This window comes from Aulostomus chinensis, chromosome 10 (genome assembly GCF_037954235.1).
Source record: "Aulostomus chinensis isolate RoL2024-O1b breed Wild chromosome 10, RoL_Achi_v1.0, whole genome shotgun sequence".
Classification (NCBI taxonomy): Eukaryota; Metazoa; Chordata; class Actinopteri; order Syngnathiformes; family Aulostomidae; genus Aulostomus; species Aulostomus chinensis.
The window spans coordinates 29,229,029-29,256,956 of record NC_141329.1 but is presented as its reverse complement, the minus strand read 5'-3'; the positions used below and the strand labels follow the sequence as shown (position 1 = coordinate 29,256,956).

Below are 27,928 nucleotides of genomic sequence, written 5' to 3'. Positions count from 1 at the left end.
TTCCTGTTAAAAGGGCCAGCCCACAGAGGGCGGAGCTAGCCTCTGTCAGTCAGAGGGAAGCGGCTGTCTGCAGAGGAGAGTCTGACTTGGATGACTCAAATCATCCGTTTGTCAGCTAGAAAACATTCACGAGTCAGACGGATCTCCTGCCATCGTGTGGTTGATGAAGACGCGCTGTGCGAGTGTTTCCTCGGGAGCCTTGACTTCCTCCAGGCAACACACTGACAGACGCTCCTGACACGGGAGACTGACGCCTCCATGCCTCTGGATTTACTGCCTCTGGGATTAATTCGTTTGATTTCTTCTTAAAAAGTCTTGTGTGGAGGGAAGGAAGTGAGGAGCCGACGTCTGGGAAGGTCCCAGCAGGCGGAAGATGGATTTACATTTAATTCCTTATGACTTGAGAAGCTACATGTTAACTTTCTCCTTCTTGTCGGCTCGTGGTGGAAAAATTCTGTTGCTCGTGTGGATTACGCTCGGAATAATTTGGGATGTATCACAGCTCTGCAATGTGGATCTGTCCTCTGGCGATTCTGGAATATTATCTGCTCTGGGATGAGTGTTTTGTCTGTTTTCCCAGCCAATAGGTTTGTGAAATACTGTGTGTTCCTCTGCCTACTGGAGAGTTTTCTAGGCCAGCTGTTTGAATCCCTTCACCTGATAACCAGGAAGAAGGAAAAACAACAGTCCTACTTTCTTCTAGCAGCTGAAAAACATTTAGAGAATTGATTTAATTTCCTTTTATGTGTTTGACAGTTGCAGAGCAAGGTGACTGTTGATCCCAGAGCTGCTGTCCGTCTTAGCTCATGAGCTCAGCTGAAATGCGCTCATCACATTGTTGGTCTCAAGCGGCCACACGACAACTGGCATTCCCACGGATCAGCTGTTTCTTCTAGGCGAAGAGCATAATCTGGGTCAATCTTGAAGATGGGATTATTTGATGACTGTCAACATCCTGCATTTGGTCATGGAATAAAAACAGCTTCACTTTTTAGCCGTGTTTTAAGTTTGTGAGTTCCCAACTTTTAGACGAAACAAATTACATGAGCAGCCTAAATGATTGTAAATCTTCAAACAGGTCATGTAACCTGACGATCGTTGGATCTTGGTAAACGTCCAGCAGGTGTCACTAGAGAGCACACACTGACCATATATGATGCTGCCGTACTTGACATGAAGACAGCACAGTACAGTTGTGATGTCAGTCAGATGAAGTTTGATGCATCAGGCTCACTTCCTGTAACGTCCTGGCCTGTTTGGGCCATATTGACCTGCCGATGTCTTCAGGGCGAGGCGTTTATCACTCGTGTGGCGTTTGAAACAGATCCAACCTCGTGGGGAAGAATCCTCACATTCCCAAGGCCCCCACGACCACACGGTGTGGCTGAAAAGCTTCGCTGAGGTCTCTCGTCCTCTCTGACTAAATTTGATGAGCATCAGATTTGGCTCCTGGTAGGAGGTTGTTGAAGTACCGTCGGGGAAAGGCCTGAATTCAAAACGACTGACTTCCTGTAGGAGGTCACGGCTCAAATGAACTGTTATGTAAGAATCAACCGTCGTTGCTCAGGTGATTAACTTGTTGTTGTTTTTTTTCCTGTTTTCAGGCAACAGTTCAGTAGATGAACAAGGAAACAAGGTAGGTTTTACACACACACACACACACACACACACACACACACAGAGCTTGGTTCGAAACTCAGGCGTTGGCACACTTCACGCCTTGATTCCTTTCATGGTGGCGGTGGGGGTGGAGGAGACCCTTCTTGCTGTAAAAGGCACACTTCGCAGGATGCTGTGACATGTGTCCGTCTGTCACATGACCATCAAGCAGACGCTGCAGGAAGCTGCGGAGGGCGTTTGCATGGGAAAGGACAGGCGCACACTTATCTCACCTTCAGGGCCTCTTGTTCATTGTCATGCGAGAGCGAGTGATGGGACGGCACACTCGTCACGCCGTCGAGACCTGCTGCTCGTCTGTGATTCCCGGAACATCGGAGACCCTCATTATCCCGCCTCCTCACTGTAACGACAGCCACCTCCAGGTCTCTCAAGTGTGACTATAGATGTTCCTGCGCTACGTACAGGAAGTGAGCGACACAGCTCACATCAAACAACCCAGACGTGTAGACCTGGACCCAGACTGAACCGGATCCCCTGACCGGACCAAACGTCCATCACTCCTGATGAGTGCAGCTGGCGATGGAGAGGACTCATTTACACCCGTCGGGATTTGCTCAATAAAACTACATTTCAAAAATGCAGTGAATTAATAACCAGGCAAACGTCTTTAAGCTTCACTGAAAGCTTTTACAGAAAAAAACCTGGAGAAATTTAGAAAAAGCAAAGAGCAAACAATTTCGTAGCTAAAGAACCAAACGTGTCAAACTGACGAAGGGACGTGTATAATGAAGCTTTATATATAATATATAATTCTGAAATATGTTGAATCCAGTCTTTGAATTGAAAGGCTTCATGCCGGATGAGTCTTGGTAACGGCATGAAACGTTACATGAAGCAGTCTGAAAACAGAGTTTCAGGTTAGTGAATACGCTTCAGTTCAAGTTTAGACACCCCCTGGTGTCGAGCTCACGTGATCTTTCATTTAAACCCCGTCTGTAATTTCTTGAAACAAAGTTGATCTGATCAGCTGGTAAAAAATAGGATGTATCGAGTAAACATTTGCAAAAAACTGCAGCCAATATCAGGATGTTGAGAAGGTTTCAGACGAGCAGCTCTTTGATGGCTCATGTTTCTGTTTCAGAGCTGAAGACTGAATTTCGACACGAGGTTGTGTTTGTCAGGCGCCTGAGCAGATTGTCGTGATCGTGGTTAACCTGCAGTAACGCAATCATCAGTGTGTTATTCTAAGCTGCCCGGCGTCCGGGAGGTGTGGGTCTGGGAGGACGGACCACTTCAAAGGGCACACTTCTCCCTCATAAGGAACAAAGAGCCAAATTTCTCAGGACGACTTCCTGCTAAGTGGCTCTGTTACTGCGGCTTTGATGCTGTCAGTGTGGGAATGAAGACTCGTCCTGAGGGGCTGAAGCGCCTTCACTAAAAAGACATAAAAGACCATTAACGCCCGCCCAACGCCTGTTTTATGAGGCGCCACCATGTTTCGTCATTCAACAAGTTGCCAAAATGAAATGTTTGCACAGTCTGGATCCTGTAACACCTTCAACAAAATCTTCTCCTTCATGAAGCTGTGAGGCCACGATTGACTCAGCTTAAACTGACTGTCACATGACCAAAATGCAGAGAAAACTGGTCAGCAGGATTTGAAAAAAAATGTAAAATAGCCTCAGTAATAGAATCGGTCAGAATGCCTGAGCGTGTTCTTGTGACATAGGTGGGAACTTGGAAGAATGTTGGAGACATGAATGCTCATTTTGACACACTGAGCACCGTCCAGAGAAGCTGAAGTCCACGTTGGATTGGGGTCCGTTGGTCAGTTCTGGCAGACAGACGGACAACAAGCAGCCAGCTGTGACCTGTGAGGAAGCGTGGACGTGGGAAAAACCCAGCCGTCTTTTGTCTCCGTTCACTTCCTTACTGCGTTCAAAGAGCACACTTCTCTCACCTGGACGCCGGCCTCCTCAGACGACACACTTGCCACGTGGGTACGACGTCTGTCTCGCGCTGCTCCTTCTGAGGGCACACTTATGTCACCTGGACGTCTCGGGCAGCTGCTGAACAGGAACACGCCATATGTGTCTGTTGTTGACTTCAAAGCATCAGTGTGTGGCAGCATGCGCGTCATCCTGCCCCCCCCCCCCCACACACACACACACACACACACACCATTAAGGTGACAGCAACACGACTGGGCTGTTAAATCACAACAAAGACCTGCCTGTAGTTGGGACTGAGGTGACATCGTCTGTAGGGAGCTGCATTTTATGCCAAGATTAAAAAAAACTGACACAAAAGAACTGTCCAAAAGTAGAACTCAGCTGAGTTGAGCTGGAGAGGCAGAGGAGACCTCACTCCTCCCGCTCACTCCCGCTCACTCCTGCTCACTCCTGGCTGGTCATCACCAACACACATAGCAGCATGGAGGGCAGTGAGGCGCTTCCATGGTAACGGTACTGATCTTCAAGATGAAGATTACTGATCTTTGGGTTCCAAATGAACGATGATAGAACATTGCTGCTGGGCCATGGATGGGTTGAATTTGTGGTGGAGGTGAAGACAAACTCGCAGAGGTCTGCTGGAGGGACTGAACCTGGACTGAACCTGTTCCCACTGTAGACAAAACCCGGACATTAGTGGCTTTTCTGTCCAGTGAAACAAAAACAATAAAATCAGTAGCTTGGACCCTTGGGTGGACAGTGTGCCGTTTGAAAATGACTCCTCCACAACACTGGTGCGCTTCATGGGTTCGGTTCTCTGAGATCAAATGTGAGCGTTGTGGCATCTCTGCTGTCGTGATTTGAGGATGTGGGAACCGGGTCCGGATCCCTTGTTCAGGCTGGATAATAAAGCTGGTGCCTTCCTGTCCTCACACATTATAAACACTCTGACTGTATCCTGTCTAGCCAACAGGCCAACTGGTTCACTTCAAAGTCCAGGCACACTTCTCTCACCTCCTGACTCCCGCACCCCCCTGCCCCCCTCGAGGGCGCAGCCCGGCTTGGTAAAATCTTCTCCTCAGTCCCAAGTTCCTTCACCTCTGTTAGCATCCAGCAGGAAACGCCACTGGCCCTGGCTTTCACATCAGCTCTTTGATTGTCCCAGTTGTAACTTTACATGAATTTAATTTACATCTAAACACTCGACATTTAGATGTAAACTACGATGGTCAACAGTGTGGGAACCTGTTGGCGCCACGCTCTCCCAGGCTGCAGCCCAGCGTTCACACGGAGGTGTCAATGGTGTTTTAACCGCCTTGTTCACACCCCCACCCACACGACCCACAGCTGAGCTCTGCATCATTCACCGCCGCCGTCAAGTTAGGAAGCTGTGCTGGGAATGAAAAGACTCGACTTCGGCATAGGCAGCATCAAGACTGTCTGGTCAGAAGCACGAAGGCGGTACACCTCGTGCCACACGACAGGTTTACCTGCCCGGCGGGCCCTATGGAGCATGCTCAGAACACTAGAGCGAAGCGTAAACGCAGGAGTCATTCAGCTCCAAAACATTTCATCTGCGTTTGTGGGTCCAAAAGTCAAAAATGGACCGGCTTGCATGCCAGCTGGCTCCAAACCTCTCGTTAGAGCCGTCACTCTGCTCTGCGGTCACGTGACTGACACAAATGACATCAGAACCACAAATCTGTGTCTACTTGATCAGTCGTGTCATGTTTTCACTACCAAGTAACAGGCGGTCACAGGATTTACAGGCCCAGACTGAAGCTTAACTTATCAAAGGTAACTGATGATGTCACTCCATCCTTAGTATTTCTGTCTGATTAAAAAATCAATTGATGAACACGACTGCTTGATTTTGTCATCGACAGTTAGAAATCCTGAGGTTTTGTCTCACCTCACCTGAGACTCTCAGGGACGCAGTCCTGCTTCATGGCCACCAGGTGGAGCCATCCGCCAACACTGCCTCACCTCCTCCTCTCGGTCCTTCATCACCTCCAGCATGTTGCCTTCACATCTGACGCAAATGATTGTCGGCCTGGCAACAGCATCCCTCTTCACAACAGTGTGTGTCTGCCATTGTGTGTAAACAAGCAGAACATCACAATTGTGGCGTCCCTCGTACATGGATTCTCAGCCCAGGATGTACATTGGAGCACGTCCGTCTTTTTAACATCCGCGGAAAAACAACTGTTTGTCAGTCACCACAATCGCACACTGAGACCTGATTGATTGATTGATTGATTGATTGATTGATTGATTGATTGATGGATGCTCGGACTGCTGGTGTGTCCTGAATTTAATCGCTTGTCTCTCTTCTGCCCCTGACAGATTCCAGATGAGTTTGATAATGGTGAGTGTGAGCACAGTCCCTCCTCCGCCAGCTCGGTCTTGTCTGTTTTCTCATGTATTTGGCGGTTTCTCTCAGTATTTGATGGCGTTTGAAAGACCGCATTTGGTTCATTTAGGATCCGACTTCTGATTTGTGAGTTGATTCTGAATCCTGCTCCGTCTCAGACTCCAGACAATTCCACACTTCCATGTTATCAGTGTCTGGTAACGCGTTGCCTCTCCGTTCATGTTTCAGTTTAAAACCTGGTTTCCTCCCTTTTTGTTACCTCCACATGAACTTCACTGGGTTTTTGTTCTGCTTCTCATCATGGAGGGATCACTTTTCTCACAACCGTACGAAAAACAAGTTGGAGCCGATTGAGTACCACGTATCGGTGCTGTTGGTGTTTAAAGACGGGAGATGTCGAGTGTGACTCAGTCTGCCTGAAATGCCAACGATCAGAGGGACTTTGGTGCGTTCTGGTCATTAAGGTGCTGATTAGCTGCTAAATTAAGGACCGTTGGACCTCCTGGATACCTCATTACAACATAAACAACACAGGTAGTTAAAGGATCCTCAGGAAAGTGACCATAGAAGGAAAGAAATGATTTTAAACCGCATCAAGTGGTGATAGATAAATACAGAGACGACGTGTAAACTGGCAGTGATGTCACAGTACTGAAGATAGAAAAACATAGAACACATGAGACTTAGAACAATAGAATGGAAGGACATCGTCTCAGTGAATTCTCTTATTCTTCAATGTTGGCGGTCAGCTGAGGAAACATGGCGGATGGAAGGTAACGGGTCTGAGGTGGCAACTCAGAACCAGAACGTTTCTGGATTAAAAGCCTTCCTAAAGAACAGGTTAACGAGAACTCTAAGAACATTGTAGAACCACTGTGAGGAGCTGATGACAAGGCACACAACTATTTGTGTGTGCGCACACACGCATGTGCTTGTGTGCGTGTGTGTATTGACACCCTGGCAGCGATGGTGCCAGTGTTTGCTTGTCTGATGGGTCGCTCCACAGAGCCTCCATTGCACTGCCAACTGCTCCCCGTTCGTGTGCACCCATCTGCCCCCGTCCCATCATTCATTCATTCATTCTTCCCAAACTGCCACCCGAACGCCCCCCCCCCCCCCACACACACACACACACACTTATCCAGGGACTGTCTGTTCTATTGTCTGATGGTCCACCGAATGTGGATTCATACGTCCGTCTTTCAGTTCAGATGTGCACTTCACCATCTGCAGGTTTTTTCACGGCAACTTCCTGTGAAAGTATTTTCTCAGTTTGAGCTTGAGTGCTGCTTCTCAACGCTGGTGGCTCACCAGTGCACCTGAACGCCTCCATCAGGAGACGCTGACTGGTGTATCCAGTCGTAGTGGCGCTTGAACACTGAATATTCTACTCAGGTGTCAGTTCGCTGCTGGGAGGAAAACGCAGAGTCAGCTGACCGTCCAACTCCGTCTGCAACCATCAGACTTGCCTCTAAATGAGTTCTGATCACCTGCTGATACCAGTAATCACTTTATCAATAACTCTCCCCCCAGAGGTGTGGTCTGTCTCCTGCCCACCACCTCTTCCTCCACCCTTCCCTCCATAATCAAACACTCCCAGAGGTCTACTTTGTCCTCATCTGTCCACCAAAACTGTGTCCTCATCCCTCCCTCTGAGTCTGTATTTCATCACCCTGCTCATATCTTTTCATCGTCCTGTCCGTCTATCTGTCCGTCCATCTGTCTTCTTCTCTTTCTTCTCTCTGGGTCCCTGAGGACCACGACTCGCAAAGCTGATGGACAAATCAACCTGCCACTTTCCTCGAATTTTAGGCCAAAGTTGAACTCAAATTGGACAAAAACTGAATGAAATCTGGTCCTGCCGGCCAGGAGGGGACGGGCGGACACAGAAGGGTGACCGGATTGATTAATGAACAGAAGGAGGGATGTGGTCATCAGCAGGACTGAGCCTCCGGGACCATGAAGTATTGACGAAGGGGATGTTGATATCAGCAGGTGATTAGAATTATTTAACAAAAGTCTGGCACGTGGAACCGACATGTAGGCCCCCCGCCCAGCTGTCCGTCACACCCACGGCGTCAATGATACTTTAGAACAGGAACAGTTCCTTGGTTAGAGCACAGTGGGAGATGCTGGTCTGGTCAAATTGTGTTATTACTCCATTTCTAATGACAAATTTAGTGAGTTCGTTAACTGGCTGCTTTCTTCCATCTTTCCAAAATGGTCAGGAGTTGAGTCTGACAGTACCCAGGGACGCCGACACAAACATTTCCTTTCCTGCCATCTTAACTTCCTGTTGGACTCCATAGAAACCTGCAGCGCTCTGCTCCAGACGCACAGGAGGTCTCCAAACATCATGTTGACATGGTTTGTCCAGATGAATCGGGGCAGCAGCCATCACGTGATCACTGCGTCACCATGTGATTATTACATCATCACAAAGTGATGTGACTCAATAGCGATGAATGTCATCAGCTGTGCTCGGAAAGGTGCACTTCCTGTCAGTCGTCTTCAGAGTAATGAGAGCCAATCATGACCTGAAGGACCTCTCAGGGACCCCGGGGGCCAAATCGACCCTGATGAGCTTAGGGACCCGGCTAAAAGTTGATGATCCCTAAGGGAATAGAGACACATCATCTCTGCTCTCTCCCTCCTTCAACCTCTTCTTCTCATTCATCCTCCCCCCTCGACCAGCATCAACACACAAACACACACACACACACACACACACAGCAGAAGGTGAGTGGAGGGATGGAGGACGGAGTGATGTATTAATGGGTGCTGAGGGAGATGATAGGCTACAGACGCTGTTTGCATGCCAAGTGGCGGCATTCATGTGCGTGATGCAGAGGAGCGCCGGAACACACACACACACACACACACACACACACACACACACACACACCCCATTGGCTTCATGACATATCCAATGACCGCTGAGGCAAACGCTGGTGTCCACCCTCCTCTTTGTCTGCTCGTGGTGGCGCCTTTTTTTTTCAAGCCTGCACAACTGCACGTTGTTATTTTTCAGCTCTGATTCTCACTGCTGCCATCAATAACGATTGGACCGAATTTTAATGTCTCAACCCGCTGCATCGTAGACATGAAACCAGCTCACCTCTGCTGCTCAAACTTGGACACAATCGCACGTGGTGGCGGCCGGGACGCTGCCGTTGTCACCCAGAGAGAAAACAAATGATTGACGGAGGAAAGAGGGAGGAGGTGGTGTTGTGCAGCAGATGCCAAGCCTGACCGCAGCTTTTGTTTGGGACAGAGGCCCCTCCACCATCCATCTCCCGTTCACCTCCTCCTGCATCCCTCCTTTCTCTGATTTCTTCTTCACCTTTCTAATGAATTCCTGCTTTTCTCTCTTCTCTTCTTTCATCTCTTTGCTCCCTCTCACTTTTGCCCTCTTTCTCTGTCCATCTTTTCTCCTCATCCTCTTCAATCCATCACCTTTGTCCCATGTTCACTGCGCTTCTTTCCATCTCAACTTCCCCTCCCTCACCTTGTTTATCTTTTTCTCTCCCTTTACCTCATCCTCCCTTCTTTCTTTCTGTCCCCCATTCATATTGTCTCCATTGTTATTTTCAAGCTTCATTCTTTCCCTTCTTAACTGGCTGTTGTCAGCTTGTTTGGCTTTCTGTCTCCACCCTCTTTGATTGTCTGCTCTCTTTCTTTTCTTTCTACTGTTGGGAAGCTGTAAAAAAGGAATGTTCTCACAACACGTCATGCGCCGCGCCTTCCTGAAGTCTCAATAACAACATTTAGGAGGTGTTGAGTGTAAATTCAGCCACACTAAATACTTTCACAGCCATTTTCTCTCAACCCGCTTCATCTATTTGCATTAATGACTTCCTGCTTTTCCCAGAAATTCTTCGTTCCATGGATCTCAGTTGTCAGGGTGCGACAGAGTTCAAACTACTTGACTTGTAAATTGAAAAGGATTAATTAATAATTAAAAGTGAAATAATTAAGTTGACCATTGACCAGGAGTTTTTCTGGTCTCCAAAAGATATTTTGTCACGAAAACACTCGTTGGAAGTGATACAGTACAGGATAACAACAGATGGATCGTTTGGTAAAACCTGGATTGCTTCTTCAGTTTGTTGTGCTTGCAACCAGCTGTAGCTGTTTTAGCTAACATGGAACCGGCTGCTCCTACCGCCAACCTCTGAGCTGTGGGAGTTTCAAGACCAGAGAATTGCTGTTTGCTACAAGAACAACTGCCGTGACCAGGTTTTTGCCTTAAATACTTCCAGTTCTTAAATGTTGTGTGTGTGTGTGCAACATCCTCCTCTGGGAATCAGCTGTTGATACACAAGTCTGTCCTCTGGCGGTGCCAAGTGACGCTTGGATGGATTGATCCTGGCGGTCCTGAACTCCCTGGCTGATCAGTTTCAGAGCAGGAGGAAGGTTGTTTGGCCCCCATCAGCCCTCCCAGGCTGGGCAGAGAAAAACACTAACAGGCCTGATCTGACAGCTCGACTTAGCGAGGCCTCTCGCACAAAGGGCCGACATTGACTATGAAAGGAAGACCGTTACAGAAAGGGAGAGAAGATGAAAGGAGAGAAACATGGAGAAAGAAGCAGGAGGAGGAGGAGCCCTCCTCTCGCAGGATATCTGCAGCAGCACGGGACAAACAGGAGTCTCAGTCGGTCAACTTCCAACAGAGGAGACGTAACACACATCTTAAAGTTTGGTTTATAACTGTGGAAAGTGGTTAATATAGCTACAGAGGTCATCTTCCAGACTCTGAGATGAATGTGAATCAGGGCAGTGGAGCTGCTATCAGGGCAGTGGAGCTGCTATCAGGGCAGTGGAGCTGCTATCAGGGCAGTGGAGCTGCTATCAGGGCAGTGGAGCTGCTATCAGGGCAGTGGAGCTGCTATCAGGGCAGTGGAGCTGCTATCAGGGCAGCGTTACTCTCCGACCACGGCTCTCTCCTTTTGGACTGCAGTTTATGATCTAGTAAAAGAATTAATTCTGTTATTGATGGTTACAATCACAGCAAACTGGAAGAGCTCAGGGCGCCAGCCCTCACTCGCGGTGAGGCAGGTTCACGCGGTCAGTCTCCGCTCACTTGCAGTGCGACGGTAGCTCAAGGAGGTTCCTGTGAGAACACATTACAGTAGAGCTCATGTTTAATCGCAGCGATGATTTAGCATCGCGGGCTGTCGTCAGCAGGAGGCCGTGGGGGTTGACCGCAATTAGCATGTCTGATACTCGTCATGCTAGCTGGACATTGCCTCACTGGCCAGCTTCCACCAGGAGATGTGTGCCATGCCTGAGAAAAGCTGTGTAGCTGAATCAAGATGAGTTTTATTTGTTTCAGTAGTGGTTGATGACGTCAGAGGTGAGGTCCCGGGCTGGGACAGCTTGGCGTGCCTCGCCACGCGCCAGCAGCTGCAGATTTAACCTTCAAACATCTACATTCTCACCTAACATTTGCTTAAAATGTACAGAAACAACACTCATCTTAGCTTTGCTGCAAGAGGACACCGCGGATTCTCATCCTTGAGGGTGATGTATATATTTTCTTTCTTTTAATTTATATTATCCTTTCTTCTTCCCTCTGTAAATGCTGCTGAAACTATTCAAATTTCCCCTGTGCGGGAGGAATACAGTGTTCTTATAACACCAATTATTCTGTGGCAAGTTTGAGGACTTGAAGAAACTCAACTGACCCCTGGGGTTTCCTGACACATGAGTTTAACCGTTGACCGTCTCAAACTGCAGGAATACACATGTAAGAATCTGGAACCGACCACCACGAGGATTCCCAGGCCGTTTTATTAGTGTCCCGATGTGTTGGACGAACAGACCTGCATCATCTGGAACTGTGGAGTATTTAGCACTCCAGCTAGGAAAGTCCGACCAGCTGAAGAACCATTTCAGGTCTCCAGCACACACCGACCTTTCAGCTTCATAGATGCTGTAAATGTTCCCACACAGACCCCGATGCTGCCGGGGCATCCCGTCGGCTCACGGGAGCACAGAAGTGGCTGCTGACACAGACGCGGTGCAAAGCTGAATTCCGCCCCTCCTCAAACACGCTGACAGGGTAGCAAATGTTCCTCCTCCTCACCATCCTTTTCCTGTCATCCTCTGTTCATCCACCCATCGGCTGCTCCGACGCTTCCCCTCCACGTGTCCACCCCCCTCAATTACCATAATAAAAGCCTGACTTAATCTGCACCAAACACACATACGGACAAGGATGATATCATAGACACACACACACACACACATACACATACACATTCATATATATACATGCACACATATAGAAACACATATACAGTATGTATATATATATATATATATATATATATATATGTGTATGTGTGTGTGTGCGCACTCTGTGCTCCCATTAAGGGGGGTGTGTCTGGTCCCGAGGGAGAGGTTACTCCACAGCCACGCTCACTCCCACGCTGCATGTGTGCAGGTTAAACATCCCACTCCTCAGCGCTGTGGACGCTACTGTTCATCACAATGTCCCGCAGCTCAAAGTGGCGTGTTCAGACGGCTCGTTTTGTCCGTCCAACACACCAGAGCCCTTCATTTTCTGACATGAATGGTAAAACTACAGCAACAGCAGCAAAGCCTGGAGTTGAGTCTGAAACCAGCAATTTGTATTTTTGCTCGAAAAAATACTGAGATGAATTACGGTTTTCAATTTGCTTAAGTGGCTTTAAGTCTTATTCTTACTGGTGCATCTGTGCAGGAAGCTGTGTATCAAGAGACTTGGTTGACGTTCAGCCAACAGACGTTCTCCTCCAGCTCTCCAGTCCTTTGATGAGTTTCCCTGAGTCAGAAACTCGTCATGGAACTTCATTTTAAAGCAGTGTCAGTCCCCTCAGCTTGAAATGGAGGGTTAACCCTTGGAGAGCTGATACACCGGCCGGCCTCTGTTGGTGAAGAGTCTTCTAGAAACTTGCCGTGTCTGTTGGCTCGACTTTGCTGCAGATTCTCTGAACTTTGAGCAGAGCCATCTCTTAACACACACACGTCGTGTGGAGGGAAGCGGCTGCTCGGCCATCATCACAGCAGGATTGTGGCAGATGGCTGCTGCTTCCTGCCTCAGCACGCTGCTACGAACTCTGGGTGATGGAGTCCCTGGGGACAGCGGCGTCGTAGCTGACACGTGCGTGCGCGTGTCTGTGTAGATGGAAGGATGGATAGAAGCGTGTGTGCGCTGCTGTGGTTGTGTTTGCAGTAATGAGCCTGCGGCCCCTTGGGAAGCGAAGTCTTTATTATTAGTCATTAGCATGTCGACAGCTGGAGGTGCCATTAGCTGGACTCGGCCAGCGAGCTTATCAGCATCGTCATCTGCAGGTCACGCCGCCGCCTCATTGATCTGTTTGGAGGCTGCAGGGCGTGCCAGGTGACTGCTGGTGACGCACTGATGACGATGCCACACACTCCTCGTCTTCCTTTATTGTCCTTCGTTTCAACTTTCTGTGAATATCAGCTGGTGGATTAAACTGAATCATCATGTGTTCTCATTTCAGATCCACCAGTAATCCAGCAGTTGAAAAGAACCTTCAAGTACCTAAAGGACTACAGACAGGTGAGTGGACTACAAGCGTCCTGCTGCAGTCACAGCTCATTCTTTGTGAACGCTGAAACACGTCCAAGCTTGAAACTCTCTGACTGTAGCAGCTTCGGCTCCTTGCCAGTGTTAATTCATGAATTAGGACTGGGACAGAACATGTTTAACAAAGTGGTCATGGTGGTGGAGAACCAGGGGTGTATTGAGTGGTTGTGGTGTGAATTGCAGTCACTGACGAGTCGCTAAAACTAATGACACTCCAGTGTAATTAGTTGAGTGCAGCTGTTTATTCAGAAGCTACCTGTCTGAGCTCTGAACCAGGCTGCAGGAAATGTTGCTTTACAGATTTCAGCATTTGATACACAAAGTCTGTATGAGCCCAACTGAATTAGTCACAGAAAAGACCAAAAACCATCTAAAGACTAAGATGAAATCTGTAACTGTACAAAAATAATGTAGATTTCTTGTTTCCCGCACAAACCTGGAACTGAACAGCAAAAACCCTACTGACTGTTCGCCACATAGTTGTTGTCGACATCGGCCAAGACTTGACCGCTCCTGTCGTGTTCGTCTGAAAAGAGAGATTATATGTGAGGAGGTTTTCCGTCCAGTCCTGACATGCTTCTGGAACATGTGCTGATCATGAGGCTCAGTCAGAGCCCAGGCTCGCCGGGAAGGTTCTGTCCAACATGAATGTTTTGGGGGTTTTCTCCAGCAGTCCTGTCGAAGTGCGTCAGAAGTGTATGGAGTGCTGCTCATGGTGGTTTCACCGTGCCAAAACCCAGAAATTTTTTCTGACTTGACAGAAATGTGTTTGTTGTTGTTGACGTGTGTGTGTGTGTGTGTGTGTGTGTGTGTGTGTGTGTGTGTGCGTGCGTGCATGCGCGCGTCAGATGATCATCGAGCCGACGAGCCTAAAGCTGCTGCCGGACCCTGTGAAGGAGCCCTACTATCAACCCCCCTACACTCTGGTCCTGGAGCTCACTGACGTCCTGCTGCACCCGGAGTGGTCGGTGCGTCGCCAAACACCTCTGCCATCATCGCACGTCAACAAAATGGCTGGCAGTTGATTTACAAACCTGCACATTTGTGCTTATTTTGGGGGTTACCTCGGACGCTGCTCGGTTCATGACATCACTTACGAAACCATTGAAAGGAAGTCCAGTTTCTACAGTTTCCTGTCATTTGGACAGCTATCAAACATGGCCGCCTCCTCGCCACAGTAACACCGTTCAACCTGAATTCAGTCTCTATAGTGCCCCGTCACCAAGTTGGTGAAGTGGTTCTGACCACATCTGAGATGATCTGGTCGACCCACGAGGACGAGGACCTCCAAGAGTGACACGCATGTCACACACCTGATAGCGCTCTGACTCACCGGTTTCCTGAGTTTATCTGGATCTCCCTTGGCTCAGGCTCCACCCCCTACCAAGTTTGATCAATGGACAGGTAGAGGATGGTCTGAGTGTGTGTGCGGGTGGGGGCATGTGCACACACACCATCCTCCACTTGTAAATTGACCAAACTCAATGTGTGTCTTTGTGTGCGTGCACATGTGCGCCACTCTGCCCCACACACACATGCGCATGCTGTCCACATACCTGACAGGTGTGCAGCAGCACACACACAATTTGACACATCGGCCAACTTGAGAATGCACGCGCGCAGAGCGATCTTCCTTTCACCACCTTTACAAACACACACAAATAGTAAGTGAACTCACCAGGGTTTTATAGCTGCAGAGCACCAACCTGCTCCAAACACACACAGTCACTCTCTGTCCACGAGCGCCACACACTTCAGGTATCAGGTGTGAGGACACACAGCAGGACCTCCGCCCAAACTGAGCCTCAGCCCAACTCAGAATTATAGAAATAATTTGAAATACTTTGTGTATTATAAAAAATGGTAAATATAACTAATACACCCATGTATGACCTCATCAAGCGTGTGCTAGGGGTCCAGTAACAAAATGGCGTCTGACTGGAGGACGGGTCTCTGTCTCCAGTTGTCGACAGGTTGGCGGTTTAAGAAGCGACCGGGCATCGACTACCTTTTCCAGCAGCTGGCGCCACTCTACGAGATCGTCATCTTCACTGCAGAGACTGGCATGGTGAGGGACACACACAAATAAATACAATCACACAAACACAGTTACGCACTCACGCTTCTCCCACATCAACACTAGCCTTTCAAAGCCTTTGCTGAGTACTGAGGTCCGGTGGCAGGAGGAGTGGACCTGCATCATGGCAGGCTTCTCAGAAACAAATCACCTCTGAACTCTGCTCCAGGGCGTCAGCTGCCGCAGCGCTGCGACCGGCGCGGCTCTAGAACTGAACCGCTGCAGTCTTTTCCATCGGACCACCAATAATTTGCTGTTGTATCCTATTTTTGTAAGGACTTTCAGTGCCTCCACACTGGTGAGATGCGTCTGATTCCAGGCTCCTCATCCCGTTCTTTTATCTGGCCGCTCTTCAACGCCGTCACTCAGGAACTGAAGGGTTAACATCAGACCCTCTTCTGTGTTCAGGTTAGACCTGAGTCTGAGCTGTAGCTGGAGGCCCGCAGCTCCGAGCTGGTTGCTGGTCTGCCTCTTTGACATCTGTTAGTAGTCAGTTGCGACTGTTGATGTGTCAACTGCTGCCGCGGCTCCATTCAAGTCTCCATCCGATGCTTTCAGATGCTAACGGACGTCAGTGTGATGGCTGGCGTGTGTGTTTGTGTGTGAAGTGTGTCAGCCTGTTTACAACACAAACAAGGAAGAGACAACCTAAATTGTTCTTTTCTTGTATCTATTGTATCTGTTCTTGTTTGTGAAATAGTCTGTAGGTTGGTAAAATATCTGTCCTCAGATGGTCCCTGTGGCTCCATTGATGTCCGACCGGCCCTCCAGGACCCAGAAATCGTCGTTTCACCCTCGAAAACAGAAACAAAAGCAGCAAACACATTTAAGTTAGAAACTGAATGGAGGTTTTTGTCTCTCTTCTTGTCTTTCTCTGAACCCTAAACCCTGCTGACAGGCTGAAAGACATGTTTTCTTTACCAAAATTACATCATCAATCGTGACCAGAAGTTATAAAAACAACCAAAAAATCATTTGTGTTTAACCTTTTTATCAAACCAGATCCTGTGGAAAACAACATTCTGGCTCCTCCACTTGGAAATCATGATTTTACTCTGCTGAGACCAAGTCATGTGACCAAAGTTCAGCTTCAATGTGTGTTAACTGTGAATAGTCAGTGGAGTTGTAAAACAGTCAGTGGTTCAGTGTGTGTCAGTGTGGATCTCAGCAATAATACTGACACTGATGGACACTTGAAAGTAGACTGGAGATATTCATTTGTGTTTTTTCACAAATTTTGTAAATTAAAAAAAGAAATTAAAATTTGTGGCCTTCCAGGATTTTGTATAACAATGAGGCCAAAGTGAGTAAAAAGCTGGTCCAAGGTTGAATGATGGCTGATCTCTGATTTACAGCTCTATGCTTGATTTGTCTCTTTGGTGTCCAGACGGCGTATCCTCTGATCGACAGCATCGATCCTCAAGGTTTCGTCATGTATCGACTCTTCAGAGATGCAACACGCTACATGGAGGGGCATCATGTTAAGGTACGGACAAACATCTTCCTCAGACATGTAGCCGGAACTACTTTCCTGACTGGGAGCAGGGATTTGACGCAGCACCTCCAAAGCTCCACTGGAACTTGGGTCAACAGAACCAAAGGTTTGTTGAGGACTAGAAGAGCGACTGCTGCTACTGATGATGAGGAGGAGGAGGGTTCCTGCTGGACACACCAGCATCCTGGACCTGAGCTAGCTGATGCTAACACTTCCCACCCACTACCAGCCATTGGGCTAAGCTAACTAGCCTGGACCTGAGCTAGCTGATGCTAACACTTCCCTCCCACTACCAGCCTTTGTGCTTAGCTAATTAGCCTGGGGCTAACTCCTAGAGAAGTGTCTCTTGCCTGACTTCCACCAAAAGTTGGTGTCTTCCTGTATTGTACTCTGAATATCAGCCAAGAAGTCAACATTTTGTACTCCCAGATGTCTGTCTTGGAATCGGCAGCTGGAAGTTTTAACACATTGAAGATGGAAAGTTTTAAAAGCCTTTTGAGGTCATTTCTGGAGTCTGGACAGAAACACCTGTACGCTGAGACAAGTTGGAGGCAGACTCGCTGGTTTACCCCCCGTGTCTTCGCTCCATAGCTGCCTTCTGCTGCCGCCATTGATTTCTCCTCCTCGCCACAAAAGACCTCCCTAATCCCCTCCCTCCCTTCTCCTCCTTCTCAAGCCTCATTAACCTTTCGCCTGGCTCCCTCTCTCCTTTTCCTCTTATCTCACCTCCCTCTCACCCTCCGTTGTCCCTGCAGTCCTTTGCCCTAGCCCCCCCGCCCCCTCCTTCTGTCTCCCTCCAACTGTCATCTCTGTTTTTACTGAAGAATAGTCTGGAGGCTGGAAGGAGCTGGTTAACCTACTTCCACCAAAAGCAGACACACTTATCGTCTCATCTCCATAACGCCAAGACGACCTCAATGCAACAGATGCTAGGAGAGAGTTATTAATGCTGCATATGTCAGGGGAAAGTTGGTAAACACCATGAAATTAGAAAAATAGATGGTCCTATTATGGCTGCTCATTTTCTGCCGTTACTGGCCGCCATCCAAATTCTGTCAGACGTCAACCTTGATGCACTGTAAAACTGACAGACTCGAGGGTGTGAGCCCAACCTGTGACGACCACACGGCTTCCCATTCAAAAGCGAACCGTCTGTGTCAGTTGTGTTGTGAGGTCCATCATGGCGCTGCAGACACACAGATCAATCACACCATTATCATTTTAATGGGATTTTCAAAGATAATTAAAAGAATCATGAAGTAGATTTATTCTCATACTGCAAATTATTGCAATATCAGGCAAAATAGCAACCGTTCGATAGGTGAAGCCCCGCTCTCACAGTGTTCTGGTGATTTAGATTTTGTTGGTTTATCATCAGTAAAACATCATAAAACAGTGAAAGAAGTCTCATTTCTTAGCGCCGTGTTGAGGTCTGCAAATCAGAAGTTGTTTCTGTCGTCCATGACACCGACAGGTTGCAAATCCTCCGATTTTGTCGTGGACATGTTTGAATCATTTCACAGGTGATGAGTTGGACAGCGTGAGGAACAGTTGGGAGTTCTACTTCCTGTCTGATCTCTGTCAGCAGCAGACTGGCGTTCCTCTACCGCTGAACTTGTTTGATAAGAGTGTGATGAGGGTAAATCCCGGTGACCCTCCGTCGCTCCTTCATTGTTCGATGGCCTGCATCTGAGCGTCGGCTGCAGCCCTCAACCGGATCAGATGTCTTATTGTTAGACGGCTGTTGCCGGGACAAGAAACCCAACACAACAGTTGGATTAACTGTCTTCCTCCAGTTTAGTTGTTGCGATGCTGGCCTGCTGTCAGTCGGTCAGGGCTGCGTTCACCACCGCGAGGCTAACAAAGAGCTTTTCTGTGTTTGTCGACAAGCTGTCACTCGATGAGGGAACTGGATGTTCCACAGTGAGAACCTACTTCTCCTACATTATGGTGGGCAGTGCTCCAACTGCTCCAATGGCTTTCTTTTTTTTAACAGTAAAAGAAGGCGTTCGCGTGAGGTTTTCCAGAAACGTGCACCTGCGAACCACGTTGCGGCACGAAGAGCTCTGATCTCACACGTCTTGGCTGCAGCTCCACCTCAAATTAAACGGGGAGTTTAATATGGGGATTTTGACTTTTACTGGTTTTTCCCCCTTTGAAAATAATCTGCAGTTCCTCCTCTGCAGCCACTCGGTGGATTTCCATCAATTAGCTGGGTCTCTGTTCACGGTCGAGTCCGCCAGTCGCTTCACGTTCACACGAAGTTGCGCAGCATGTAATCCAGTGAAACTTGATGTAATTGGTAACAGCCGCATTGTTTACTGTTTGCTCTCGTCCAGCTGGATCACAGCTGCTGTAAATTACACTTCATCATGGAGGCATTATGAAGGAAACCAGCTATAGCTTATAAAATGGAGCCCCGCCCACTGGCATGAAAGTGAAGACCACGGAGGCTGTTCATTGGCCCGAGCTCGCCTCGGCACTCCAGGTGTGGTGTATGAAGTTGAAGACGCTTTGAGTCTCTGTCCAGCCAAACGTCCTATAATGATACAACGAAAACCAGTGACATCTGGACGCCTCCCGCAAGCACGCTCACTGGAAACTTCCTGAATCTGCGACTTTAACAACTTGGCCCCTTTTACCTGAGAGGAATCGGCACCGATCATAAAACTAGCTGCACCTCCGTCAACCCGCCACAGCTCGGCGCCGCCGCTGCTGCCGCCACCTCCGGATGATGTGAGCGTCTATTTCCATAAACTAGACAACGGCCCCGTTTGTCTGGACCAGTAACAGTCAGCACTGGGAATGATGGTTGGACAGCTGAATGGTGGCAGCGGTTGAGTGTTGGAATGTCCCGTTGACTGACAGGAGGACATGTAGGCCACACCCACGTAAACCCCAAAATCACAAATCAGAAAATTGCTTGAAGAGGCGCCGCCCAGTGTCCCGAGACCATCGATCGGGGGGGAAAACTTCAACTGAGGGAAAAAAGCAGGAAGCTCAGGGAGACGGAGAGGAGGGACAGACAGACAGACGTGTAAAAACGCAGAGTGGATCAACAGAAGAAACAAGTGGATAAGTCTGGTCCAGTTGATGGAAGCTGAGTCTGAGTTAGGAGGCTGCTCCTTCAGCCGCCTCCTGCTTGTGGAGAACCACTGGCGGCGTGCAGCATGAAATCAACTCCACGTCCCCTCAATTCCAACCACACAACTTCCTTCAGCTGTTTTTATCTTGAAAATCTGCTTTGCAGAAACATTTAAAACGTTTAATAAATTTTCGCTCATGTTTGTTTTCCAAAGCCCTTTTTTATTTTCTGTGTTTATTCTCAACGGCTCTGTCTGGTCCAGGAGGGAAGTCGTTTCAGTTCCCAGGGATCAGAAACCATCAGGAGCAAACCCGTGAGCCTCCAGCTGCAGCGTGAACAGCTGCCGTCACGTGGTTTCCTCTGCTGGACGTTGAAGGCGGCGTCTGCTCCTCACAGCAGTAGACATCACTTCTGCTTCTTGTCTGTGGCGGGAGGCTGCAGCCACAGATGGCCGCTGCCAATAACATCACACAGCAGATTTGACGCGCGGCGCTTTCATACAAAGACAGACAGAGAAGTGTGGCGCTGTGGAATTTGTCGGGGCGCAACCTTTGATTGATGTGTGTGAGTGGCTGACCACCAGCCAGTTTCATCCAGACATGAAGCTCCATGTGAAAACGAATCCCCCTGTGCTGTGGCGAGATGTCAGAAAAGACCGTCAGACCCCTCTGGACCAGACAAAGTCAACCGGAACCAACAAATTTTCATGTGTTGTGTTCCAAGTCCACAGAGAGTGTTCGGTCTGTGCTGAAGTAAATAACCCTCACTTGAGGGCTGCTCTGGGTCTTAAATGGGTCGTGTGGTTGAGTGAGTTCCTGCCTTGAGGTTCCATCCAGATGTATGGGAACAACACTGGGTTCCAGCTGTTAGACAAAAAAGGAGAACACAGTGAGTCGGCGCACGCTTGCCTCCGGTGCTGGGTTTGTCTCCTCGTTTCATTCAGTCGCTCGTCAGAGCTTCAGTGGCCTTTCACTCCTCGGCTTCAGCAGCCGTCTCCACTGACAGTTCTTCTAACCAGGTTTCCTGCGTTTCTTCAGTCCAGCACCGCGTGGATTTGTGTCGTCTCCCAAGAACACAACAGAGTACCAGTACAAGTACTTCAGTTGACTCGGTGTTTTTATTGATTTCAGCACCATGTCAATGTTTATCGCCCACAACTTGGGAAGTTGGGCTTGGATTCCCTTTATTGCATTCCTTCTGTTCACCGCTTTGTTTGTTCCTTGATATTTGACATTGATGAACATGAGAGTTCAAAAGATACGCAGCAGAAATCCAGCGACGTGAACAAGAACGTTCATTACCAAGCAGCCAGTGAGACGATACTTCCAACCTGCTGTTGGGGCGACCACTTTTACCACCTTAGTCTTCATGTAGGTCAACAGGACTGAGGATGGGAAGCAAACTTATCTAGTGGTGCACGCAGGCACACACACACACACACACACACACACAGCAGAAAGACAGATGCCTGTTATTCATTTGCTGTGAGGAGGATGGACGAATGTGTCTGCTGGGGTTTATATTTACACACACGCAGGGGGGCACCAGATGAGCCTGTGACAGAGACAACGAGTGGTGTCCCCCTCCATCTGTCTCTCTCACACACACACACACACACACACACACCAGCTGGAGCCACCAGAGGAAGTGTGCGTTTAATCTCAGAGAATATTAAGGCTCATTAAGATAATAAAGTTTCTTGATTGATGAGGGGGGGGGGGGGGCGTTCACACGCCATCTTCCCACTGATGTTGTTCCTGTCAGTCCACCCGAGATGTTTGTGTGTGTGAAAGTGACGTCTGCTGTGTCTCAGGACGTGTCGTGTCTGAACCGCGACAGCAGCAAGGTGATCGTGGTGGACTGCAAGCGGGAGGCCTTCAGCCTGCAGCCCTTCAACGGCATGGCTCTGAAGAAGTGGGACGGCAACTCTGAGGACCGCACGCTCTACGACCTCGCCAACTTCCTGAAGAGTACGGCCGCATTCACATTTATACCTGCTCTGTATTCCTTTACTGCACAATGTTTGATCTTATTGTTGAACTTTCATGTCTAATGAGACGCTAATTGAGGCACTAACGAGCTGATCAGACACGTTCCGTCAAGCTTTCTCCTCTCCCCTCCATCAGCCATCGCCCTGAGCGGCGTGGACGACGTGCGTTCGGTGTTGGAGAACTACGCTCTGGAGGAGGACCCCATCGAGGCCTTCAAACGTAGACAGGTTCAGCTGGCACAGGTAGGTGCAGGAATCAAACGCACCTGTCAGTGGCGTTCCTGTGGGTCGATGACGTGTGTGTGTGTGTGTGTGTGTGTGTCACTAGGAGGAGGAGCAGCGACTCGCCGAGCTCTCCCAGCAGAAGAAACAGGGACTCTCTCTTGGCTCCATCACCTCGCGGTTCTGGCGCTCCAAACAGCAGTGAGCCCCGCCCCCCTCACATAGTTCTACCAATTGCAGCTCATCTCTCCGCCAGCACCAAGGTGAGGGGAGGGGCCAGAGGACACAGGGGGAGGGGAGAGACCTGCGTACTGTGCCTGACTGGTTTCCACCATCACAAAGGACCAGTGGGCGGGTTTACGGACATTGGCCGGCCTCTGCTCCAATGAAAGAGGCACTGCCTGGTTGTTAGGAGGCGGGGTGACTGTCGCCCCCTGCCTTGGTCAGCTTGGGGTCACCTGATGCAAATGAAGCTGCTGATTGGTTAGAAGGGCAATCCAGGTCAGGCTGAACTCCTGCGGTTGGCGGTTGGAGGCTGATCTGAGCCAGCGCCACTTCGCCACTCATGCTGTGCTGGGCTCTGCCGCTCACAGGATATCTGACCTGAGATCTGCTCCGTCCTGCACCACCACCATATTTATCTTGTTGTCTGTGTGTCTCGGACTGTGACGCCACAGGAAACGATGTCCAGTAATGTTTGTTAAAATAAAAACCAACTTTAAGAAGAGCTGTTCAGAGTTCATTTCGTCCAGAGTAACGGACCGGCGCCACAGACCCGGAGCTCGGCGCAGCTGACAACTGCAGGGATGGAGGCAGAATGTGGGGGAGAGGGCAGGGTTCACCCCAACGCCATCATGATCGCATCTGAGTTTCTTTTAACGTGTTCACTTTCAGGGCTGATGTTGCCTTCAAATGCATCACGTAACTTCAAGTTGTGAGAGAAGTGGTGCCACAGAGACCATCATACATCAGTCGGTCGACACGCCGATGGTCCAACTAGTGACTGAAAATGATTGTTCAAGGTCAGGTGGCTCGCAGCCACGGGCTGCCACGTGTTCTGGGGAGTTGTATGTTTTCTCCTGCTTGTTATCTGTGGTTCCACACGCGTGATCCGCTGCTTGATCTTTGATTCTTTGCCACACCATCATTTGATGGAGGCGGTCCGATGTGGGCAAGAACAGACACTCGGCCGCCGCCAGTCTCGCTCTGAGCTGCCGCTTCGGTCGCTAAACTTGAACAGTTCACACCTACAAGATGACGATCGACCAGCTGCCAGTGGCATCTTTTTACATGAGGTCAGATTCACACATCTGGAGCTCAACACGCCGGTTACCGCTGGTAACTGAAGCGCCCTCATGACAGCAGGTATCCTCCAGTTGTTACTTACAAAGCGCTTGTAAGAGAAACAGGACCCGGAACAATGATGATAGTTGTCACTGGGTCACCTGGTCACCTGGGTCAGCACTGTCTCAGGTGTTTTGATGTCTCCGATGCAGGCGACAGCTGTAGGACGAGGCTCAGCGTTTCCAGGTTGTCCTGCGACACATGTGCACGTTGCGTCTCTGACACCTTGTACACGCGTCCAGGGGAGCTCTGGTTGTCAAAGGTCACTGTTGTAGGACCCCATGTGGTGGTTCTGGCGGTCAGTGATGATGTAAACACACCGTCAGAATATTGAATGGAAGTATGACCTCTCTCTCCTCGTGGCGTGTCTCATCTGTAAAACTGGACTGGCTCCTTCATCCCATGAATCTCTTCAGAGAACCGCACCTGGAGACGGTCCGATGTCCAGCAGCACCTGAGCCCTGTTCTCAGTGAACTCACTGCAGTTTGATTCAGGTCAGTTGAGTTTCTGTCGTCATGTCAAAACCTGGAGAATCCCATGACACATCAGCTGTCAGGAGGAGGAGTTACAATCAGGCTTTTCTTCCTGCCTGGAAGCCTGAATTTAGGGCGTCACACCAAAAGAGATGTTCAGGTGTGGTCCGTCTGACAGACTCGCGGGTCATCCAGCCGCTGTGACGTCTGGTGCTCTGATGTCTGTGACCTGGTCCGCTCTGAGCCGATGCAGCCTGATGTGGTCCAGATGTTTCTGCTGGAGCAGCTGGATGCTTTTGTGCTGCTCTTAATCTTCACACCTCCTCTCATCAAAGCCTGAGCAGTAGATGGTTATGTTGTTGTGCCGCCTCTCGCCGGGGGAAACATCGCTGCCCTGCTCGTCAACTTTCCGCTCGCACTCCTCAGGTGTCCCGAATGCAGCTCCTCAGAACGGTTCTTCCCTTGCGACCTCAAGAACCGCGTGCTGTCATTGTTCTGAAGTTACTCTTCCTGTTCTTTCTTCTACACTCTTTTGTAGAAACCAGCATGGAGGACAGTGACATGTTTCCATGGTTACCATCTTATAAATGTTGCCCCGGTTGTCTCTTCTACACTGCCGATGTGTGAGCAGATGGTTGAGATGATCAAAGGTTCTAGAAGTTGTCAGCGAGGAAGACGATCTGTCATCGCCTGCACAGCGGAGCTCCACCCACTCATCACACCTGACACACGAGCCTACGTGAGGAATCCTTTCAGCTGTTTGTCTTCACCTCGTCCTGCCGGACGCCTGCTGCTGCTGCTGCGTCCCTCCCCCGCAGCGTGCCCGCCATGATGACCACCGCTGGGGCGTGGAGGGGCTCGCACCAAGGCCGGAGGGGATGATGGGAAATGTTGGCACAAGTGTAGAGAGAGGGAGGGGCGGAGGGGTTCGCAAACGAGAGAAAACAACGCAAATATGAAAGACCAAGTGTGTGAATGTTGCAGGTTGGACGTCCTGGTTTGACCGGACGACGGCGTGCGAGCGTCCTAGTCAGCAGCGCTTTGATGACTGGAAGCAGTTTTAATGTGTTCTGTGTTAAGAAGTGAATAAAATATGAACAAATCCCAGACCTGTTCAGTCTCTCTTTAGACTTCAGGGTTTTGTTGAGTGCTGTCGCGGGAGTCAGCTGACCACCGTGACAGGCAAGATGGCGGAGCCTGATGTTTGACTCAGAGAGGAGTGTTTGGCGGCGTGTTGAGGATCTTGTGAGGTCAGACGTGTTTGAGGTGGAAGGTCTCACCTCACAAATTCACGTTGAAATTAAATCTTATTGAACCTTTTTGCTCTTTAGGCTTCAGCCTCACGTCCCAGCGGTCCTGGAAAACCTGGAAATTCATTGGAATTAAAAAGTTTTCGTTCTTAAATCAAAAGCTGGTTGTCATCACAGGCTACTGGTTTAATGTGCCAGATTAAAGATCTTTATGAAATGAGGGTTTTTTCCAACCTTGTAATCTGTTTCTCATTGACGCGTCACAGTTTTCAATGAAAGTATTTGTTTGAATGAAACATTCATCTAATTTTGAAGTGTGAGTTCCTCCATAAAACTGGCAAAGTGGATCAAACTGGTTAGAATGTGAGTTGCTGAAGTCGTAAGCGGTAATTGGAAGTTTGTGATGTCATCACGATGAACATGAAAAGGCGGAATACCGTCACTCCAAAGTTTCATTTTTAATTTAATTCCTGCCAGAATGAGGCACTGAAGGTTCCCATGACAACATGCTGGCTAAAGCAACATTTTCAGCATTAAAATGTTACAAACATTTTAGATTAAAAAACACTGGACAATAAAAACTCTCCACAGTCTCATAAAAGTCTGTTGTGGAGGGAGGCCAGGGGAGGCTGGTCCCAGGGCTGCGGTTTAAACCACCAGATCAGAGGCTGATCCTCTGGAAGAGCTCCGGTGGAGCCCAGCTCATCCTCGGGATCAAGCAAGAAAAGACTGGTGTTTGTCAAAGTACTGCTGTGCTTTCAAATCCGTTTTCACAGCTGATAAATCAGAAGGAGCGCCACAGGCTCACAGAGGACCAGCCTGAACTGGTGCAGCGCCAACAGGAAAACCTGCTTGAGAAGGACCAGCAAAACTAACTGTTGCCATCATTTTAACCGTTTCCTTCCGGATCTCAGCGGATCCTGATCTTGTTCACGACAGGATCCCGGAACATTCACAGCTGAAATGAATTCATGGGATTAAATTAATTGTACCAATTGTATTTACACAGACATGAGCGTCAGCATGCTGCATCACAGCTAAACGTAGCTGCCACAAGGATGCAGGAACTGTGAAAACGCGTTTCCATGACTATTTTACTGAGCAGATCATCACCTCGGCAACCTGACATGCGAGGTGATGATCTGCTCAGTTACAGCTCCAACAATCTCATATTACACCACCAATATTAGAATTATTGATTTCTGTCAACTCCCAACTCTTGGGAAAAAAGCCTGAGTTTGGTTTGCCAAGTTTAAAATCCCAGACGTTAGGGTTTACCCTCGTACCACGAACCCTGAACCATCAAAGACCGTTGGGGTGTGTGTGTGTGTGTGTGTGTCATTTCGTGCAGCTCAACGATATCGATCAGTGGAGAGGTTGTGGTGAGTCACAGGAGCTCATGGTCACGTCTGCGGAGGCCTGCAGGGGCCATGTAGAGGATGCAGGTGGTTTCCGGTCCCTGCGGCTGCTCCGAGCTGCGCCTCATCCCTGCTCGTCTCCTGTTTCTGACATCGACCTGAGTCGCTTCTCTGCTCGCTGCCGTCTGAAGGTGCGACTGTGGGAACGCCAGGGCCGGTGGAGGGTTTATGACCTTCAGCCATTTGCCTCCCGCCAACAGGGCTGTTAGCTGTCAGATGCTAGCAGAAGGCTAACTGATGCACAGACTGCAGCAGCTGAAAACTGACACAGCCCCCCCCCCCCCCCCCCATCCAAACATGTAAATGCAGAAACAGGTTCAACACAAGTGATGCTGAGCGGCTCTGCTCAGGCCCACCAGACAAACCTGCATTAATGAGCAGGAGGAAGTTCCCTGAGGGATGAAGAGAGTATTCCTATTCTTGTTTTTATCCTTATGCACTCAGTGACGTCATTTAGATGGGGTGGTTTCGGTTCTTCCGGTTTTATTCCAGCGGGTCGTACTGAGAACAAACGAATCAACAACCAGTCCACCGCGGGCGTTTGTCTCTCCGCCTACTGCGCATGTCTGTGCAGGTGTCACTCTTGACGCCTCTCACCTCGGTCCGCGCGCACATGTATGAGGTCGTCACACCTCTACAGGTTCCCACGCGATGTATTGCCCCCCTCCCCACACACACACACACACACACACACACCAGACCAGGCGCGGGGCTTCACACCTCTACAAAACCTGGTGCTGCATTTGTTCCACCATTTGTGTACGTGAGAGAATAAAGGGGGGGGGGGGGCGCGTGGCGTGGCGGTTGTGCGGAATCGAATGCTGATCAAAGCGGAAGGTCTGTGTGTGTGTGGGGGGGGGGGGGCAGCTCGATAAGCAGATGGCGCGATTGAATATGCACGTATTGTCCGCTGATGACGCGCTTCCTGGTGCTGCGCGGCGGCACGCGTCCAGCGAGCTCCCCAGGGAGCGGACGCCGCACGCGCAGCACCAGGTGTGTCATTATCGTCCTCCACCCTCACGCGCGC

The 27,928-nt window shown here is 49.3% G+C and overlaps 1 protein-coding gene and 1 long non-coding RNA gene across 6 annotated transcripts in view; one reads left to right on the top strand and one right to left on the bottom strand.

The window, feature by feature from the left end:
- The window catches only part of timm50 (translocase of inner mitochondrial membrane 50 homolog (S. cerevisiae)), a 30,143-nt gene extending 4,841 nt beyond the window's left edge, over window positions 1-25,302 (top strand). For 4 of the 5 annotated variants that reach the window (XM_086216994.1, XM_086216995.1, XM_086216993.1 and 1 more), the window contains 9 exons: window positions 1,605-1,636; window positions 5,919-5,940; window positions 13,461-13,519; window positions 14,395-14,514; window positions 15,510-15,614; window positions 17,011-17,109; window positions 22,017-22,173; window positions 22,330-22,436; window positions 22,522-24,757. In XM_086216994.1, the coding sequence (XP_086073120.1) occupies window positions 1,605-1,636; window positions 5,919-5,940; window positions 13,461-13,519; window positions 14,395-14,514; window positions 15,510-15,614; window positions 17,011-17,109; window positions 22,017-22,173; window positions 22,330-22,436; window positions 22,522-22,620 (800 nt within the window). In that variant the 3' untranslated portion in view covers window positions 22,621-24,757. The other variant, XR_015118237.1, reaches the window with a different exon arrangement.
- Window positions 13,944-15,551, bottom strand: LOC147255226 (uncharacterized). The gene is made up of 3 exons (XR_015118238.1): window positions 15,440-15,551; window positions 15,103-15,189; window positions 13,944-14,072 (listed from the first exon to the last, which is right to left on the bottom strand). It is a non-coding gene; the product is annotated as an uncharacterized LOC147255226 (long non-coding RNA).
- Window positions 25,303-27,928: the final 2,626 nt, after the last annotated feature.